We start from the raw sequence: 20,957 nt of genomic DNA, 5'->3' as shown, positions 1-20,957 counted from the left end.
CTCAAATTAATGGGTTTGTAGTTTTTTCTTTTTTTAAAGTCAAAATCTAATACCGGCGGAAATGTACATTTCAGTCAAAATTGGTCAGAACATGACGAAATGGATGAAATTTCATAAAACTGGTTGGAATTTGACCTGAGGTAAAATGGGTGGTATTACCATACTAGACTGCATGCCGGTATAAGATATTCTGGCCATTTTGGCTGAACAGAGCGAAATTAATAGCATTACATTAAATCTCTCATCCTTTACCCTTGGAGTTGAAACTCAAAAAAAAAAAAAAAAAAAAAAAATCAACAAACAATTGAATTAGGACCTACATGGCTCTACTTCTACTTTTGGTTTATGATAAAATTATTGCATCCATTGAAATTTTTTGACATTAACAAGTCAATTTTATTAAATGACTAATATAATTTTTAAAAAATGTAAATTGACATGATAAGAACAACGTAAATTTTATAATAAATTACTAATGTATAGACCGTATTTACTCTTTTTTTTTTTTTTTTTTTTTTTCATTTAACATTTGAGTGATGATCTATAGCTTAAATCAATGACCTAATAATTATAGTCTGGTTCATTTATTATAAGCATAGTCTATATTTTTTAACAGGCATTGTACACAATGATTTGCTCAATTAACCTAAAAGCTATTATATATATTAAAAAAGAAAAAGAGGTTGAAATATACTGTTAATTCTTAAAGTTTCCCTAATGAGTGACTCTGGTCACTAAAGTTTCAAAAATAAACTTGGACAATTAAAAGAAAAAAAAAAGTTACACAGTGAGACGACCTATTTCGACACAATTCTGCCCATCCCATGTCACAATTTAAATCAAATCTTCTGTTTCATATACATGAAGCAATAAATTTAGTGATCAAATGGTGAAAAATAGTGCGATTAGGGAAAAATGGAAAAACCCAACGGAACAGCATATTTCTGCCCCAAAAAAAGGCCCAAACCTCTTTTGGACCTACAAGATTGGGCGCCACTACCCCACGAAAGGCCAGAGCCATGTTCACAGAATGAATTTGGGCTTCGGCCCAACTCGGTCCAGAAAAGATGAAAAAGAAGCCGAAAAGAAAAAGTTGCAGAATAAATTAGAAAAAGTTGCAAGAAATGCAAATGTTTATACAAATTTAACTTAGCACCGAAGGAATGAGAGAGTGAGTAGTGAGTAGTGAGTAGCGAGTGAGTTTATTTTGAAAATCAAAACGAGAAGAGAGAGAGAGAGAGAGAGAGAGAGAGAGAGAGACAATGAGTTTGGATGATGAAGAGTGGGAGTGGGACTTGAGTGCGGAAGAACTCGATACTCTTGAAAGAGACGCTCTCTTGAAATTCGCCGCTAAACCACCACCACCACCACCACCAACACCGCCACCGCCGTCACCGTCACAGCAACAACAACCGCACTCTTCACATTTCAACAACAATAACCACTACTTTGATCGCTCCCCCTCCAACCCCATTGCTTCTTCTTATTCCTCTAACAGGGTCTTTATTTTTTACTCTCTCACTCTCTTTATAAAGTTTTACTCCATTCTTTTCTTTTAATTTCTAGGGTTCTTTATTTTTTTTTATTTAAAGTTCATAATATCTTTAACCTATGTCAAACTGCTTGGTTTTTTTTTTTTTTGGATTGTGATGGTTTATATTTGTAAATATATTTTTACAGGTTGAACAAGCTTTGCCTATATCTCCTCGGTCCAAAGTATTGCCCTCATCAATCCCATCTAAACCAAACTTTGGTTTGTTTTTCTAACCTAGTTTACTATTTCCTTTCTTTCTGTTTTTAAACCAATTATGTGCCTTTCATTTTCTCCAAAATTATATGCCTTTTTATTTGACTGATGCTTAGGATATTATAAATTTTACATGTCACCATCACAAATAAGTAATTCAAACACTCATTTGTTATGTTGTTTAAGTGGGCACCAATCATACTCTTGCCACATTAGTTTGTAAATTTTTTTTTTTTTTTTTTGGTAGTAAAATTTGTTGTAACTTTAGCATTTTCCTTTTTATTTTATTTCCTTAAGCCCAAAGGTATGAGAAAGTATCTCATGCATCATCTAGGTTGCACAACACTTCATTTGGGATGTCGTATCCATATCCTACCTGACATATCATGTTATCATTTTTCATAATTTGCTTGTGTCGATGTGTCTTACCCGACATGTCATGTTATAATTTTTCAAAAATTGCTCATGTTGCCATGTAGTACCAGTGTATCTGCATTCATGCTTCCTAGTACATCATCGTATATGTGGGGTCCACAAGCTTCTAGGAGAGGATGTATATATTCGATGCATGAAACAATTATTGTAGAGGCGGAGGTGTTTCTACCCATTGTGGACTGACTGTGACTCTCTCTCTCTTGTAGTATTAAGAAAGAGTTCTTTACAATCACTGAAGATTAAATTTGTTGAATGATTGAGCATGTGAGAGAAAAGAGAAAAGTGGAAGGTTTGGCTTGATTGCCTACATCCATAGCGGAAAGCCCTTGATGGCTACCTTGTTGCTATTGGAGTGTTTGTACTATGAACCCAATGTAGGGTTTATATAGTATTAGAGAACCCTAGACTAAACTAGATTAGTGTGCTTGCTCTACAAGTACATGGACCTACAAACACACATATAAACACACATATAATAGAAGGGATTCATTTCTCTGTCTCTTAACTGTCCCTACTCATTAAATCAACTAATCTAATTGCCCTTCTTGTTATGTCATTTTGGTTGTAATTTATGATTATAAATTCATGTCAGCTAGTGTCTGACTATATTTGGCTTTCTGTGATCAAAGATGAACCTTTGTCAAAGCCTAAGGCATCCGTCAAATTTTTTCTTCATGCCACCGGAAACATTGCTGCTAAATTTTTATATGACCAGGTATTAACTTCCATCTGCTTGCAGTGTGTTCATTCTTTATCATTGAGTGTGACTCTTATCTTGCTTATGCATTATGTTTTATTTTGCATCAGGTACTAGTAGCTGCGTTCCGCAAAATTCCCAAAGCTTCTTGGAATGCAAAAGAAAGGTCTGTGTGTGTGTGTGTGTTTATTTTTTATAGTTATATCTTGTATGACTTCGGAGTTATGATTACTTGTTCTACGTATTTGCTGGAGTTATTTTGAGGGTGCTGCCTCAGTTTGATGTATAAGTGTATAACTATTGGACTTGTAGGTTGTGGATATTCCCGATATCTTCTTTATCTTCAGCAGAAAAAGTTCTTAGTGAGATACCTGGTTACAATGTTGAGGTAATACTTTTGCCCTTTCCAGCTCTTTATAGTTGGGTGCCTCCAATGGTGGTTTATTTTGAACTCATACGAATCAAGTTCCATTATTTCTAAGGTGATTTTATGATACTTTTTCCCAGGTGGAGGACATGGATCCTTTGGTGCATCGTGCTATTGCTGCTGCCTCTGCTGTTCCAGATCTTCGAGGTAAGCAATGTGCATGTATAATAAAATTGACTTCTAGAATACATTGTCTCTGCTTTGACAATTTTCAGATATTATATGTTTTCTTTCAGTTTGCTCTATGTATTAAAAAAAAAAAAAAAAAAAAAATTGGCCCCACGGGGACGGAGAAAGTAAGATTTGAATTGGTGACCTCCACTTCATGAGGTGTGATCCTCAATTGATTGTGCTACCCCTTGGGCACATTGCTTAATCTATGTCATCATGCTTTTCTAACATCATATCCATATGAAATCTATGAGTAACCAAACATAGAATAAGCATGCACAATGATGATTAAAGTGTCATTGAAAGTGGATTTTATGCTCAATGGCAGGACAATTCTGGGGCTTCGTTTTGGATTTTATATATTTATTTATGTCTTTTTGTTCTAAAGTAGTATTTTATATACTTTTTTGGATTCCTTTTTCATTTTTTAAACACTTTCTGAAGAGGCTTTTCTTTTGTCCTGCCTTATTTCAAGACCGATATGACAGGATGCCTAGCTTTATTGAATCTAAGCTTTTGCCTTTTCAGCGAGATGGTGTTAGGTACTTTTCCTCATTAGACTACTGTCATTGAACAGGCATTGATTAATATTATCCAGTAACATGTTGAAGATTCTCTCTTGCTTAATTATAATTGAACTATGGTAATATTTGAAACTAACATGCATATTTATTTGCTTTTTTTAGGTTTGTGTTGCAGCATGGAGGGCGTGTTCTCCTAGCAGATGAAATGGGATTGGGAAAGACTTTGCAGGCATTTTATTCTCATTTGAACCATGAATAAAATTTCATGAGGTTTAAGCATGTATATTGACTTCATGTGGGTTTTGCAGGCTATTGCTGTAAGTGCATGCATCCGTGATTCATGGCCTGTTCTTATTCTTACCCCATCTTCCTTACGGCTGCATTGGGCTTCTGTAAGTGTTCCTTTGACCTCATATTTCAGACTATTAAGGTGGCTCTTGCCCACATTGCATTTACTTTCTCCTTTCTTGCAGACAATTCAGCAATGGCTGAATATTCCTCCATCAGATATGCTTGTATGTTGTCTAAACTAAAACTTTTCTGGTTGCCTTTACTTTTCATTGCTGAAGCTGGAATTTTGAGCACTTTTTTTCTCTTGTCATTGTTTTCTATTTCTGTGAAATTGATATATAGTTTTTGTTGTATTGGTCAATTTTTTATAACATATTTTTTTCTTCCCTTGCAAACGAGTTAATGTCTAGGTTGTTCTGTCTCAATGTGGTGGTTCAAACAGAGCCGGATATACAATAGTGTCATCAAGTACCAAGGGCTGCATTCGTCTTGATGGCCTATTCAACATCATCTCCTATGATGTAGTCCCTAAGCTACAGAATCTACTTATGGCATCTGAGTTTAAGGTAAGTATTGCTCATTCTACATTTTTTTTACCAAGCTTTCCTTTAAGTCAATATTTAATTGTTTATTCTTTGTCATCTTGGATCTTTGCAATTAGGTGACTCTAAAGAGGACATTGCCTGTGGAAGTGCAGAATTAGTAGTGGGAGTTACTTTTGTACCATCATTTTGTCATGACAGATATGATAGTAAATAAGACAGTTTGATGCTGAATCTTTAAAAAAAAAAAAAAGTAATCATGATGCTGAATCTTCGAAACATGTGAATGAAAAAATAATAGCAGCTGAAATGAGGTTCAGATGGATGAGAGGCTTCTCTTTCTCTCTCTCTCTCTCTCTCTCTCACACACACACACACACACTTCATATTTTTGTTTTCTAAAGAACTTAAAACTATTGGATAATTGTATCATATATATATATTTTTTTTTCATTTACTTCTTTCAAGTAGAATTTTTTAAATAAAATATATTGTAGTACATATCTCAAATTACAGTGTAAAATTGATAAAATCCTTCCCTCTTAAACATGGAATGATGGAAATTTAAGTAACAAAGATGATGTTATGAAGCTAATAATCTTTTATTTTTTAAAAAGAAAAAGCATTAAACAATATGATGCAATGGATATGGTCATTATTCCATGTTATAATTTTTCCTCTATATGAGGTCTTAAACTGTATAACACTTTCTTCTAGAATTTTTTGGGCAAGACAGAGAGAGATTGTACATCACATATATTCATGTAGCTTATAATTTCTTATTGATAAATATATTTGCTCTTAGAAATGATTCATAAATTCTTGTTATTCAGGTTGTGATTGCAGATGAGTCACACTTTCTCAAAAATGCTCAAGCAAAGAGGACAACTGCTTCTGTTCCAGTCATAAAGGTTTGTCTTTCTTGATAAAAGATGACTCTATGATTGCATCTGCTAATTTTATTCATTTACTATGTTTATTCACAAATATTAATCATAGGTCTTGCTCTTTTGTAGTACATGATTATGCTTGAGCCTCTCTATAACTGATACTTCATGTTGAATGCTAGCAAGGTTTTAAAAACCGGACTGGACTGGCCAGTCCGACCGCTTGAACTGGGAACTGGCCACCAGTCTGGTCTGGAAAAAAAAAAAAGCCTAAAACTAGTGAAAACCAGGAACTGGAGGCAAATCCGGTTTTGCCCCGGTCTGGTTTTTAAAACCATGATGCTTAGGTTTCTCAAATGTTGTCCCCCTTCTGCTATTTGAAGGAGTGTTAATTTTGTTTGTGAGCTAGTTCAGTTAAGAATGATTTTTAATGGCTTTTCAAGAAATCGTATTAGTCAGTTTGAGGAATTTTAATTTTCTTTTAAGGAAGCAATCAGATTTAAATATTCTGTTTGGGCATTTATTATCTATTGTATATTCGTCTATCCAATGCTCAAGTCCTGAATAGGCCTATAACTGTAGGGATAGGTCTTTTATACTTTCTAGTGTATTACTTTATCACTAATCTCCAGGCATTTGAATTGGAAACCTTATGATGATCTTCAATCACATCACATTATAAACTCTGGTGGCTATGTAATCTGTCACTGGATTTGCTTGTGGTGGACAACATTGACTTCGTACAAACCTTGATGACAACTTTGAACAAATTAATCTGACACCTTGATGTAGAACAAACTCTGATTTCAAAACTGATTTGTGACAAAACCAAAATTTGATACAACATGAAAATTAAGAACAAAAACAATAAAATTAGCTTAGAGTTGGCATTTGGGGTTGTATGGGGTGGCTGGTGTACCAGACCAGTTTCTGCTCCATATGGTGTTGGTTTGTGGAAAAATATTAGTCGGGGATGGCCGTCTTTTTCACATTTTATTTTGTATGATATTGGTGATGGGTTGAGGGTGAAGTTTTGGCAAGACTGTTGGTGTGAAGAGACACCTCTTGCTGTCAGCTATCCTGATTTGTTTAGATTTTGCCGAGATAAGGAGGCAAGTGTGGCTGAGGTTATGAAGTTCTCTAATGGGGTCCTTTTTTGAGATGTAAGTTTCTTTAGGGGTGTTCATGCTCGGGAATTGGAGGCTGTGTCGAGCTTCATGGATACCATATATGGCTCTATAGTAAGGGGGTTTGGTGAGGATAAGATGAGTTGGAAATTAGATAAAAACAAGGGGTTCGTGGTTGATTATTATAGTCTTCTAGTGGGCTCTAATGATTTTTTTTTTCCTTGGAAAAGTATTTGGAATTAGAAGATCCCTTCTTGAGTTGCTTTCTTTAAGCAGAAGATTCCTTCTCAAGTGGCATTCTTTGTCTGGACTACTGCTTTAAAGAAATGCTTGACGATTGACTATTTATGAAAAAGGAAGGTAAGGTTTGGATATTGGATTGGTGTTATATGTGCAAGTGTAATGGTGAATCAGTTGACTATCTCTTTCTTAATTGTCCAGTTGCTATGGATTTGTTATGCATAGTCAGTTGTGGGGCTCCTTGCTTGCTGGCAAGGCAGGCTTGGTCGTCATTGAAATGGTCATATATTGTTAATTGTTCACCATTTATTAATGTGGTTTCTTTGGAGGGAAAGAAATAGTAGGTGTTTTGAAGATAAAGAGAGATCCATACTAGACCTCAAGTTATTTTTCTTTAGAACTTTATTGGATTGGTTGTCTGCTTTACAAAACCAATCATTCTCTTCTTTTCTTGATTTTCTCGATTCTTGTAATTTTTGTATTGATTTCTTGACCCCTCTGTACATTTCCTGTGTACTAGGGTGTTCCTTTTTTGATATCAATAGAAAAATATTACTTATCAAAATAAAAGAAAACTCAGGAATCAGCACCTAGGTTGATTGGAGTTGGTACCAGACCATTGGAAAATTATCAAGAAATTTTTTATATATCCTTAACTTGTCTCTATAGGAGTACAATAGACTACTTGGTCTAAGCCCTAATTCTAGTCAACTAAGGCCATATTATTATACGTATATGTGTATATATGAAGAAGAGGTGAAGGCAGTGGTGGTGAGTGAAGGCTGATTATGAATTAAAAACCACGCAAAACTGCTCAATAGAATTCTGGTTTGTACATCATTGGGTGGAAAGACATACTGTGAATTACAAAATATCTTTGACTCTAGGAAATTTAAATAAACTGCTAATAACCTAACTAATTAATAAGACTTAAAATAAAATCCAACCGACCAATAAAAATACAATTGACTTCCAAAATTAAATAAAACTAAATTAATATAAAATTTAATTCATACTTAAAAAAAAAAAAGAGATAAAATTTTCTTCATGCTCCCCGCAACACACCCCTTGCACACAAGAAGCTTAAACAGTTACATTTTTTCCTTTGGTCTTGCTAAGCCCAATAAAATGTGCTCATCTGTTAGTATGAGAAGCACCTTTTAGCTTGCCATGCAATTTTCTTCTCCAACTATCTCAAATGGACAAGTTCAATAGATATAGCAGATTAAGATACTGAAAATACCGAATACATCAATACTTTTTCATGATTGAATGTAAACCTTCCGCAAACAATCATTGTACTACATATTTTAGCTCATTCTCTTTGATTTTTTTATTTTGGTCTGCAATAGTGTAGAATATAGTTCATGTAAGGTTACTTATAAAAAAAAATACATAGTTCATGTAAAGTGGGCCAGCTGCATGTTGATCTACATGTGTCTTTTTTCTCTTGTTCTTTGTCTGTACAAAACTGACATTATTAATGATTTCAGAAAGCTAAATATGCAATATTGCTTAGTGGAACTCCGGCTTTATCCCGACCAATTGAGCTATTCAAGCAGGTACTTTTGCTTGCTATTTTTATGGTAAAGTGTTACCATCAAAAGAACAAAATTTATAATCATTCTGTACAAAATTGTGGTTCACTTTGCAGCTGGAAGCATTATATCCTGATGTATATAAGAATGTTCACGAATATGGTAACCGGTATTGCAAGGGTGTAAGTGACAAGTCCTTTTGAATTTAAAACCTGTATAGTTTATTCATTGTACTGTTATATAGTTCTTTAAAAATGCCACATCTGTTGCTATCTTGCAGGGAATCTTTGGAATTTATCAAGGTGCAAGTAACCATGAAGAATTGCACAATTTGATCAAGGCAACTGTGATGATCCGCAGACTTAAAAAGGATGTTCTTACTGAGCTTCCTGTGAAGCGTAGGCAACAGGTAGTTTTTCTTTCCTTGTCTTTAATCTGCAGCTGAATCTGTAGTTGGTCTTTTATTTTGATCTTTTCATTTGATAAATGTTAACTCTTATAATGTTGTTGGATTGTAGCAAATGATTTCTCTTTGCCTTTGTAATTACCGAGTGGTTTATTTTGCTCCAATTAAAAAAAAAAAGGCTGGTCTGTAGCATCAGTGGGTTTGTGGGATGCAGGCATTTAGTCTTGCAATCCAAATTGGGAAAAGCCATGCAGTTTGGTTTTGGAGACTTTTGTTCCAGAATTTTGTTGCAGCTGTTTTGACATTTAAAAGTCCATATTGTGGATGAAACTCTGATGTGCTGGGAATAAAAATTGATTGAAAATGATAAAGTCAGTGTGCAGATGGTGATGTCAGCACACCTTGGTGGCTTGGTCATATGATGTTGACCACCAGATTGTTCTAATGTGTTCTGGGTTGGATTGATATGCTCTGATACCTAGTTGAGTTGTAAAATATGAGAGAGATATTTGAGAAAATGTGTAGTGCTTTGTTAATCAATCCCTCACCTTAGCACGTCTTTATTAGGGTTTATGATATGATTACAAGAATAACCTTAAGCTATTGTAAAATAACATTATATTATATAAAAAAAAAAACAAGAAGTACCTTTAATAGTTTTTTTGGGAACTCTTTCTCTTATCCAGACAAGAAATAAACATTAATTTGAAATTCACTTGGCATTGCCAAAATGCTTAGTAATTCTTGTCCATAGTACACCTCTCTCTCTCTCTCTCTCTGCTTGTGTATGTGGTTCATGTGTGTGTTTTGGGGGAAATGTGTTTGCACAAGTGCATTTATATGCACACAGATAAGCATTTCTGTCTATGTACATTTGCAAGCCCTTGTGCCCAATATTGTATATGTATTGGTAGGAAGTTAGAAAATATGTTTATCTTTATGGTTCCCGTGTAACATTTTATAATTATTCTTAATTGATTCTTAGGTCTTCCTAGAATTGGCAGAAAAGGACATGAAACAAATCAATGCTTTATTCTGTGAGGTAATTTAACTCGTTGATTTTTATTTATTTATTTTTATTTATTTAACTTTCTCTGATAACATTAATTATGAATATTTTGGAAAGCAAAGTTTGGTCACTCATGAATTGCAACTGTAGCTGTTTATGGAAGTTTAGTTTGGATGATGCCCTAGGGAGATTCTGTGTAATACTTATGGTTTCATGGTTGCATGGTATGCGATTCTGAGTGTGCATTTGATATAGCCTATTTCCATTGGCTTATTTTTGCTGTAAAATAAATAAGTAACTGGGTAAAAAAGTATAGCTATACCTAGAAAAAGTGGTGCTTTAAAATCCTGTACTTTGGCCAGCTCAAACTATATTGAACAGATGCTAAAGATGTCAAACAAGTGAAACCAGTTTCAGTGATTCTTAGGTAAATCTTCCAGGGTCAATTTGACTTATCCTTGGCCGCTGGTTGAGGATATATTTTGATTTTAAACTACGTATCACTTATTTGATGGATATTATAATGTTGAACTGCATTGGACTCATACATCCCAAAAGTGATTGAGCAAGTGGAGCATTTTTCTCCTCCCAATTTTTGTTAGCACAATTCTTTGTCCTTTCCTTCACAGCTTGGTTTTTCCTTGCTTACTCTTTCTTCTAAAAGGCTCCCATATTTCTTTTCCACATATCTTATACAGTTGTATTTTCTACTTTTCCCATGCATGTTAGTCTTATTATCTTCTACAAAGTATGTGTGTTATTCATTCTTTGTAAATGATTTCTGAAAGTTCTTAAAGCTGCAGGGTTTTTTTGTTTACTTGAAGAAAATAAGGACAAAATCACAAAAGAATGCAGCTCATATTGATGTCTGTTTTGTAGTTGGAGGTAGTAAAAGGAAAAATTAAGGCCTGCCAATCAAAAGAAGAGGTTGATTCACTCAAATTTAATGAGAAGAATCTTATTAACAAGGTATCAATCTGCTTTCTGAACGTATCTAAGAATTTATAGGGCATAATTTGTTCAAAAGGTCAGTACAATTGCTTACACGACTTTTATTAATTATGTGAAATAGGTTCATATTTAACCCCTTTTTTATATAGACTGTTAAGTGTAGTGGTATTTCTTTATATTTTTATTACTAAACTAAATTCTCTCACTTGCTAACTCTTTTATTTGATTCCAGATATATACTAGTTCTGCTGAAGCCAAGATTCCTGCAGTTCTAGATTACCTAGGAACTGTCATCGAGGTACTTCTACCTTGACCCCTGCTTCAATTATGTTCTTCCTTATTTATTTATGCTTCGTTTGTTTCGAAGTAAAATACTTTCAAATGTAAAATATTTTACATGTAAAAAATTTTACATGAAAATAATTTCAGTGAAGACATTTTCAAGTTTTTGGCATGACTAAGCACTTGAAAATGCAAGCACAAACCAACCACCACCAACAACCTCAAACCCAGCCACACAGCCGCCACCACCACCTACCATAAACTCAGCCATTACAGTCACAAAACCCAGCAACACCAAACCCAGCCAGCCACCACGACCTCCGCAACCATAACTACCTAGATTTGAGAGATGCGGCCTGAAAAAAATGAGGAAGAGGAGGAAGATCTGCACCGCATTACTGCTGCAACTTCCACACCGGAGACATCAAGGCTGACCGTCCGCACCACCAGCATAAGTCGGAGTCCCAAGTTACTGCCAGAAAGATGAGAAGAGAGAGGAGGGGGTTTAGGAGAAGAGGGAAGAAGCCACACGGTGGGGGGTGTGGGTGATCTGCGTTTAGAGAGAGTGTAAAATGTTTTACCAATATTTCAAGTGTAAAACATTTTACACTTGTTTGCCTTGGTCATTCTGGTTGACTGAAAATATTTTACTTTTGACCAAATGTTTAACTACAAAACAAACGCTGAAAAATGTGAAAATATCTTCTTGAAAATATTTTACTTTGAAAACAAATGGAGAGCACCACTGCAAAAAGCCAGTGAAGGGTTAAATGTATTCAGAGAAATCTCCAAAATAAAAGATGGGATCTGGTTCTGGTGATATGCTCAATGCCTGCACATGTTTTACCAGTTCACTGTTTTAAAAATCTGTGTGTGTGTATTTTTTTGTGTAACTGCATACTTTTGATGTGCTTACATTCATGATGAAGTCTGTGGGGCATGTTTGTGCAATTCATCTTTGCCTGTTGCTTTTAAGTTTTAACTACATGGATGAAGCCCCTTATAAGTGGTAGTTTTGGATAGTTGGATTGCCAATATTGTGAATGCTTAATTAATTAAAAGTTGCAATTTTGGCACTTTCTAATTTTTAATTTTTTTGGTTTTAAATAATTGAATATGTGATATACCTCAAATTGACATGCCTTTGTAAACCTCTTATTACATGTAATGGGACAACTTTACATTTTCCTTGTCAGAGTACTTCCTGTTTAGGTTTTTACCGCAATGCTTGTGTTTATACCTGTACAAACTACTAAGGTTTTTACTGAACTTCTCCTTAAATCCCACTTAAGTGGTGACCTTTGGTTCAGTTGTCTAGATTGCTTGTGTTACTGAGTTAATTGTCTCACCAAATGTGAGGTTATGGTTCTCTGACTTTGGATAAGGTAGAATGGGAGAAAAGAATACATATGGCCAACCTTGATTAGCCTATCAAGGATCCATGGCCAACCCCAAATTTTGGGACTAGGGCTTGGTTATTGTTATTATTGTTATGATTCTCTGATCTATGATAAAGTATTCTTGGACCATTTTAGCTTGAATACTCGTTTTAAGCCTGTTAACATTGTCACTTGATTTTTGCAGGCAGGATGTAAGTTCCTTATATTTGCACACCACCAGCCAATGATTGACTCAATATATCAATTTCTTCTTGTAAGATCACTTTTAACTTAATTGAACTTTCTTACGATTGATCTATTCTCATAAAAACTACCAAAATTACAGAAGAAGAAAGTGGGTTGCATTCGTATTGATGGCAGTACTCCTGCAGCTTCAAGGCAAGCTTTGGTTACAGATTTTCAGGAGAAAGATGCTACTAGGGCAGCAGTAGTATGTCAATTTGCTTCATTTGTTTCCATAGATTGTTACATGTTTTGTCTCATCAATCTTCTGTTTACTTGGAATTCTGGTGTTAAACCTATAATCCGAATCTGAATTTTGCATTTATAATTGTCATTGTGCAGCTATCTATCAAAGCTGGAGGTGTTGGGTTAACTTTAACGGCTGCATCCACCGTTATTTTTGCAGAGTTGTCTTGGACTCCAGGTGATCTGATTCAAGCTGAAGATCGTGCTCATAGGATTGGTCAGGTAAACTACAGGAAAATAGCTTTCTGGAGTTGAGAGACATTGTCCACAATAATTCAGAGTTACCCATTGTATTTACATTTGTTTGGCAAGATTGTAGTTTGGCATGTGTTCTTTGCAAGCTATTACAGAGAGCAGCTGGTGCTATAGGGAGTTGAGAGCAAGACAGTAGATAAGATAGAAGGGGCTAGGCTCTTGGGGGAGCGGAGGAGACATTTAGGATAATGGAAATAAAACACGAAGCCTGAGTGGCTGGCAAGCGAGCCTCTAGCCATCATGTCCTTGTCTATATTTACTTTTTGATTATCCCAGTGTTGACTTCATAGGTGATTCCATCACATCAGTGATCACATGTGCAAGGACATGATATTACTCAATTAATTTGGAATTTTCTGTACCTGTATTGCTCATTATTTTGAGTTCTTGAAAATTCTACTAGCTATCCTCCTCAATGTGTGTTTGTCTTGTTCTCTGACATGCTTGTTTTATGTTTCTAGGTGTCTGCCGTCAATATCTACTACCTGCTAGCAAATGACACAGTTGATGACATCATTTGGTACGTTCATATGCTATTTGCTATACTTAAATGATATGAATTTTTTCTTTATTGAAGTTTGAACGGTTGAATGGGGCTGTGGGTATTGATTATGATGATGATGACAATGAGTTGGTAAGTAACTTTGATATATTATTTCTCCACAGGGATGTTGTTCAGAGCAAGTTGGAAAATTTAGGACAGGTAATATTGCTTGTGTGTGTGTGTTCATGTGGATTTGTGTCTTTATTTTTCTAGGGAGCTCTGAGGTTGTTTCTATATCAAAATATAGCATTTGCAGTCGCAGCACTGTGCTCTGATATAGAGCTTCTACATTCCTCTCCAGTAGGTTTGAAGTGCTTACAAATTGAAGTTTTCTTCCGACTTTACCTCTTGGAAAAAGAAACATGGGGAACAAAACATTTCTCATATGCTGTGATTGGCAATTGGGGGTTAATGCTAGCACTGGTTGATTTTGTCCTTTAGTCTATAATCTGACTTTCATTTACTGAACAATCAGATGCTTGATGGCCATGAGAAAACCTTGGAAGTTTCATCCAGCCAAACAAGCAGCAGCCCTTTAAAGCAGAAAGTTTCATCCAGCCAAACAAGCAGCAGCCCTTTAAAGCAGAAAACACTCGATTCTTATATGAAGCGCTGTAGCAACATGGATGACTTGGAACATCAGCCCAAGCTCAAACATCCTCGGCACTGAGCTGTACTCCCTGTGACAATGTTAATATTTTATTTTCTTACACAAGCATAGCTACAAATGTACAGGCACATGGAAATTGCCTTCATGAAATGGTCAGAGACTCAGAGGTATGCAGTAGTATTATCATATTGTGTCCTCCTCACCCTCCATTTTACTGTTAGGGTGGTGCAGTTTTATTATTCTTAATGCTTTGGTGGGTTTTGGAAGTCGAAGGTTTTTCCAGCACTCCAAGGGAAGAGGAACCCGAACTTAGATTTAGGATCGGTAACTAACCCCATTGACCTAAGGCATGTAGATTTATGTAGAGGATCCTGATCCAATCTTGGGCTTCTCTTTCTTTATTTTTTGTAACATAAGCATTCAATATGAATACACCGGTATAGCTGATGTGAACATTGTTATATAGTGGTAGTACTGGTAGTCTGTTTGCAAAGAAGCGTATGATTATTGCGGTGGAAGTTCCTCTCTCTCTCTCTCTCTCACACACATACACAAATTGTAGATTTTAAAATTCTGTCACGTCACTTGAAGACGAAGTGTAACATATGCCATATACTTTGCACGATTTTTCCCCCTTCGTTCCACTTGTAAGTTACACTGTTACACATTTACCAGTGGGTTTTCAACCTCAGACCCACTCTACCCTATTTGTGAAAAAAGTAAAAATAAAAGATAACTCATAAATGCAGGGAGACGTTTGGCTTCAAACCAGATTTGGAGTTATCTTCCTCCAACATACTGTGTAGATTAAGGAAATTATCTATGTATAGCTTTATTCATGACTTTTTTCCTTTAATGAATTAGCGACTTGATTAAATAATACACAAATAATCTTATAAATCACCATGTATTGGTATTGGTAATGGATTGAAGGAGTTAGCTCTAATTTGAAACTAAACTTCGTATTGGTAATGGATTAAAGGAGCTAGATCTAATTTGGAACTAAACTTTGTTCAACTACATTGGTGGTACAATTTTTCAATTGGGAAACCCTAATTGTATCTAAGTGTTGCATAAGATACCATCAATCCAAATGGTTTTGGATTAGACATGTCTCAAAATAAACTTTTTGTTGTAATACAAGTTTCACATAAGAAACTTCGTTTTGTTTTGTATTTTTCTGTGCGTGCATGTGTGCAAAGGGGGGATGAGTTAGTAACGCACATTTGCAGTGATGTCATAAACCCTGATCACACCCTTCCAAGTAACGAAATAATTGCCAAATACAATTTATTACAATTACAATCTGTGTTTGCATTTACATTTTACAGAAGTGAAATGAGGATCTCCAAGAATGCCAATAATAATGCAAACTTGATTATCGCAAGTGAGCCGATTGCACCAAATATCACTCACAAAAAGCAAACAGCTCTTCTAAACTGCTGCTGCCAAACCCAAGTCTTTCTGCTCATCCCCTAAGAAATTAGCCACAATAACACCCACATCGTCCAATCCCACACCAATGAACAAGGGATTCGTTGGAGTCCTAACAGAAACATCTACTCCATCAGCATGACTGCCATCAAAACTGTTCAAAACCCTCACATTAGGACCATCTTTGCACTTGCCCAAGCATTTACACCCAACAACAGCACCCTCAACACCGACTACCCGTTCGAATTCTTCCAACAATGCAGGACCTCCTGATTTTCCACACTTTTTACCCATGCAAACCTCAATCCTCTTTGCCGATGATGGTACTGTTACTGAGCTACTACTTTCATTATGGCTAACAGCACTACCACTGCTAAAACTAGTACTAGTTCTAATGCAGCATTCTACTCCATTAATATCTAATCTGTGATCTCCCAAACCATTTGCCTCAGTTGTGTTCCCTTCTTGGGTCAGCGTGCTAGGAAGGGTCAATGTAGTTGCTGTTTTTTGAGAAAGTGAATGCACATCTACTACTGGTTCTGCTGTTTGTGCAAGGGGTTCGCTTCTCAGGTTGCTCATGTCAATCACATCTTCGCATTCACTGTCACTTGATTCAGAAGATTCAGATGATGATGATTCACAATCAACCATCCTATTCATTTGTGTGGCTTTATGCTTGGCCTTCTCTTCTTTCCTTTTCCTCTTCAATTCCTCCTCCTCCGCTCTTAGATGTTGCAGTTGTTTCATCAATACGTCTGCTGCATCCTACATAGGGTAAAATAGAAATGTAAGGAAAAAATTTCAGCACTTCGGTCTATAATTTCCTCATTCTATGCAAGAAAAACTAGACCATCTACAAATTGTTTGTGCAACTTTTCAAAACGTACACAACAATATCAAAAAACTAGAAGGAAAAAAAAAAAAAAAAAAAAGGCTTTTTGGTCTAAATAAACAATCAAATAGTTTCGATCTATGCCAACATAAATAAAGAAGCTGATACATCCTACAGAATTTCATGTTAGCTAATCTAAAAAGGAAATTGCTAAAATTACTGTCAATTTTGCTAAAAAAAAATTATTAACTAATTGATGCGATAATGAATGTGGTTGCGGCCCTTTAATATCTGAATTGTTATTTGTGATTAGAAACCTGTGAATTTGTAAGGTTTAAGAAGTGATATTTGTAATATCCTTGCATCACTATTCACTCAATCTAATAATCTCCAACACAAACTTCAAATTATTTACTTTACTTTTTAAAAGTCCAGCCAATTTACACGACCAAAAACGGTGCAGGCAACAAAGACCCACAACCAACTTCAACCATAATTAAATTCCACATTTCCACAAGATCAACTTAAAAAAAAAAACAAAAAAAAACATACCGAGAGCACCTTCCCTTGAACTTGATGAAGCAAATCGTTGTCAGAATCTAAGCCAAAGCCAATATCAGAAAACTTGGACAAGTCCCTTGTGAGAGACTCTAGCAATTTCAACTTCTTCTTTGGTGTAAGTTCATCCGAACCATTCTTCTCCTTCTTCTTCTTCTTCTTCTTCTCCTCCTTCTTCTCAAGTCCAACACACCTGAGACCTGTACCCGCATAATAGTACTGTGTATGCCGGTTATCACAAAACCCAGAATTCATAACCATAGAAAACTTTCTGGGTGGTCTCACTCTCATAGCAGCTCTACATGGCTTGGTATTTTCAAAGTGGGTCTCGATCACAGCTCCGGAAAGACAAGGAACCCGCCGGAAAGTCACGCCGGAAACTTCCATTCTGACGCTGAAACTTGAAAACCCAACACACAACGCAGAGGTTTTTTTTTTTTTTTTTTTTGACTTTATCTAAAATTTTGGAACCAAACTCTGGGAGTTACAGAACGAGGTTTCTTTATAGAGTACAGGCAAAAGTGTCTTTTTACGTAGTAGGTTCGAATTTACAGTAACTGTTTGCATACGTGGCTGTCTCCGGTTCGTTAATGATGACGTGGCTCCAAACCTTGGAGGCTCGTGACCGTTTTCGTTTTCCCACGCATTTTCCTCGTGCCGACACACGAAGACTCTTCCTCGTAGTCGTTGGATTATATCGTACGGTCGTGATTTACCCACGTGGTGCCACGTAATCTGACACGTAGGTTTAGCTGGTCGCTGTAGCTGAATTAAAAGACTCTATCAACCGTTCAAATGTTTGAACCATTGTTCGGATCTACACAGCTCCTATTCTAAATAAAATTAATTATTGGTCGAATAATATATAGGTGGGAATGTTGGTGACTGACTCATCATTGACAGAATGGAAGCAACAATAAAAAGTTGTTTTGGGTGGCATTGGACAAAAGCATATTTCCTAAGTCCAAAAACTTCGCATTCCTTTCATTTTAATAATTCTATTTAACATTTAACAAGAAACGAATAAATAAATCTATACTACATAAAATATTAAAGATTCCAGGATTTAAGTTCATACCATCGGAGTTCAAATGATAGTTGTGGGGGCCAGTCAATTAGCAGACCCATTAAGGTCAGGATCGTTGGGCCTATGGCCCATCCGAGGATGCATATTCGTCTGAGGAGGCCAAGTCAAGTTATAAGGCAATTATCGAGGGAGGGGGGGTGGTAGTCAATATCATGAAAGTAGAGTTTCGTATTCGTCCGAGGACACTATACTCCTCGGTAGTATGCGTCCAAGGACGATCAAGACGTGGTCTTGTTACAACTGGACCTCGAAATTATGTCACCACTGAAAATGGGATAACAGACTAAGCGTAAGAAAGAAAAGGCAAACAAATATCTATAACTACAGCTGCCTTCGCATTAATTATCTCTCAACCAACTCTCTAACCGCATTAATGTGGAGGTACTAGATGGGACAGAAAGAAATCCTCAGAACCCAACCTACACATGTGTGGTGAGAATGGAACACAGAAGATGGTATATAAACTGAAAGAAGAACATGCAAGAGGGGGGCGGAACATGAAAAGTAAAAGAACTATATCGATTACCAGAAGAGAATCGATCGTTGGGCCGGCTCTGAGCCTTCAATATACGTGAGGGTAAATCTTTTCATTCCACAAAAGTTAACCTAGTTCTTAACACCCACGCTCTACAAATTATATTATTTGGACCTATTTACATGCGAACCCAATATCGTTTTAGGTCGTTCCAAATCGTGTCCTTACAATAGCTTATTGGTAATGTCACCATATATGATGTCCAATAAGCATGAGAATATTCCCCAAATCTTGTCCTGATGATTTTTTGACTTCTTAAGTATAATGGTTTATGCAACTTAATCTACATATATAATCTTTTTTATTTTTTTAAAGAGTATGCATTTTTTTTTTTGGTTTTGTTTTGTGGGATAATTTTCTTTGGCTAAGCTTCAAGTCATAACATGATTGATTGACTGATGGAATTTGGTTTAAAGAGGGAGTAAAGCCTAAAACTCTCTACTTTTAATCTCAAAAAAAAAAAAAAAAAAAAAAAAAAAAAAAAAAAAAAATTTTTTTTTTTTTTTAAGCTAAAATACTCTCTATTAAATAGACTTACATTTTGCCGCTTATAGCATAACTTAGGTCCAATTTATGCAACTTATCTCATTTTTCAAGATTAACAAATGAGGGGGAAGTTTTTGGGTTTAGTGATGAAAATCTTCCCTATTTCAACTATTCTTTGCTTTGCATTGAATTAAATCATATGCTCCACTGCTTGTGCGTTCTTGTTAATTTGAGAATTGAAGGATTTTTGATTGGGTTAATTCAAAAAAAAAAAAAAAAAGGAGAAAAAGATTATGGTAATTCATATTAAGAACTCATCATATTAATAACTCTTTGTTTACAATACAAAAAGTCTCCTGTAATGAATTGTAAAATGATTGGAGTTATGCAAATGAAGAAAAAATAAACAACATAAGCAAAAAATTGATACATAGATATAATTTGCATTGTTTTATGTTGAGAAATTAGTCTATTCTGTTTTATGAAATTTCTCTATTCAATTTTAGGGAAATTTTGTATCCTATTGCAATGACCTACAATAGATGGGATCAACAAGACCCAACATATGTAAGCTTAAATAGGAGAGGATGTAAACAATAGGTGCATGAAAAAGATTATGAGACACTAGGAATGTTACTTGAATGATGAGATGGATCCTATGGGACAAAAGGAATATGCTAAATTTCTTTTTGATTTTTGGTGTAAGCTGATCCCTTTTTATAGTGGAGAGTAGCTTGGTTTGGTTGGAAATTTTCATGGTCCCATTATTAAGGAGTCAGCAACCTGTTTTTGCATTAGGCAGATGGTGTGCATCTTTTCCAAGGGTTGGTTGCACCCCTTACTAGGTTTTGGATATAAGATTTGGGTGGGCAATGTAAGATTCATCACTAACATTGAATAGTGATTTTTCTTCAAGCATTTTGCATATGTCATTAAGTAAGTTTTCATGTTGGTATGTTATATGTTTGCATGTCTTTAGGATGCCTAGAAAATAAGATATGGACGATAGGTTAAGCTAGTAGGTGGTTGTCTTTCACACTTTAAATTGTGAGCAAAACAAAGCAACGTGAACATGGAATTCAAGATGAATCGATGTCACTTTTATTGACTTTTCCTTTGCATCATTTTCAACTATAGGTGAGTGATTTAGGAACTTGTATCCTTTTGGGTTATATATAACTATTCTCACCGGCTGTAGAGCATCCAACACATAAAATAGCAAGAAATCAACTAAGAGTGTGAGGAAAATTAAAAGCAAGAATGATTTGTAGCAAAGTGTATGTAATGTTTTAAGTATTAATAAAAAAATTTGTTTTATTGAGAATTCTTAAGTATAGTCTACTTGAGTGTGGTGGAAATATTACAAAATATTTTATACTTTCTTCTTGAGTGCTAAATTCATTATTCTAACAAAACTTCACAACAAGAAGTCTTAATAGACAATTTTGTTTGGTCCACAAGGGAAAGGGATTAG

The 20,957-nt window shown here is 35.4% G+C and overlaps 2 protein-coding genes across 3 annotated transcripts; one reads left to right on the top strand and one right to left on the bottom strand.

Moving 5' to 3' along the window:
• Positions 1-1,134: 1,134 nt before the first annotated feature.
• On the top strand, positions 1,135-15,080 carry LOC115994746 (SWI/SNF-related matrix-associated actin-dependent regulator of chromatin subfamily A-like protein 1). Of its 2 annotated transcripts, XM_031118983.1 has the most exons (24): positions 1,137-1,499; positions 1,681-1,753; positions 2,812-2,897; positions 2,990-3,045; positions 3,192-3,267; positions 3,387-3,453; positions 3,953-4,019; positions 4,164-4,230; positions 4,310-4,393; positions 4,475-4,516; positions 4,703-4,858; positions 5,668-5,745; positions 8,582-8,650; positions 8,743-8,808; positions 8,907-9,035; positions 10,018-10,074; positions 10,921-11,010; positions 11,225-11,290; positions 12,859-12,927; positions 13,000-13,104; positions 13,239-13,364; positions 13,859-13,917; positions 14,064-14,100; positions 14,417-15,080. In XM_031118983.1, the coding sequence occupies exons 1-24, from the start codon at positions 1,263-1,265 to the stop codon at positions 14,609-14,611; spliced, it is 2,157 nt and encodes a 718-aa protein (XP_030974843.1). In that variant the 5' UTR covers positions 1,137-1,262; the 3' UTR covers positions 14,612-15,080. The 2 variants fall into 2 exon arrangements, with proteins under 2 accessions (XP_030974844.1, XP_030974843.1); XM_031118984.1 differs by lacking the exons at positions 14,064-14,100; positions 14,417-15,080 and having other exon boundaries at positions 1,135-1,499; positions 13,303-13,364.
• Positions 15,081-15,812: 732 nt separating this feature from the next.
• LOC115950776 (diacylglycerol O-acyltransferase 3) lies at positions 15,813-17,848 on the bottom strand. Its single transcript, XM_031068016.1, has 2 exons — positions 17,370-17,848; positions 15,813-16,750 (listed from the first exon to the last, which is right to left on the bottom strand). The coding sequence occupies exons 1-2, from the start codon at positions 17,760-17,762 to the stop codon at positions 15,986-15,988; spliced, it is 1,158 nt and encodes a 385-aa protein (XP_030923876.1). The 5' UTR covers positions 17,763-17,848; the 3' UTR covers positions 15,813-15,985.
• Between the last annotated feature and the right edge of the window lie 3,109 nt (positions 17,849-20,957).

Source organism: Quercus lobata, chromosome 6, assembly GCF_001633185.2.
Source record: "Quercus lobata isolate SW786 chromosome 6, ValleyOak3.0 Primary Assembly, whole genome shotgun sequence".
NCBI lineage: Eukaryota > Viridiplantae > Streptophyta > Magnoliopsida > Fagales > Fagaceae > Quercus > Quercus lobata.
The sequence above is the reverse complement of the archived record's forward strand: the minus strand, read 5'-3'. Positions and strand labels throughout refer to the sequence as shown.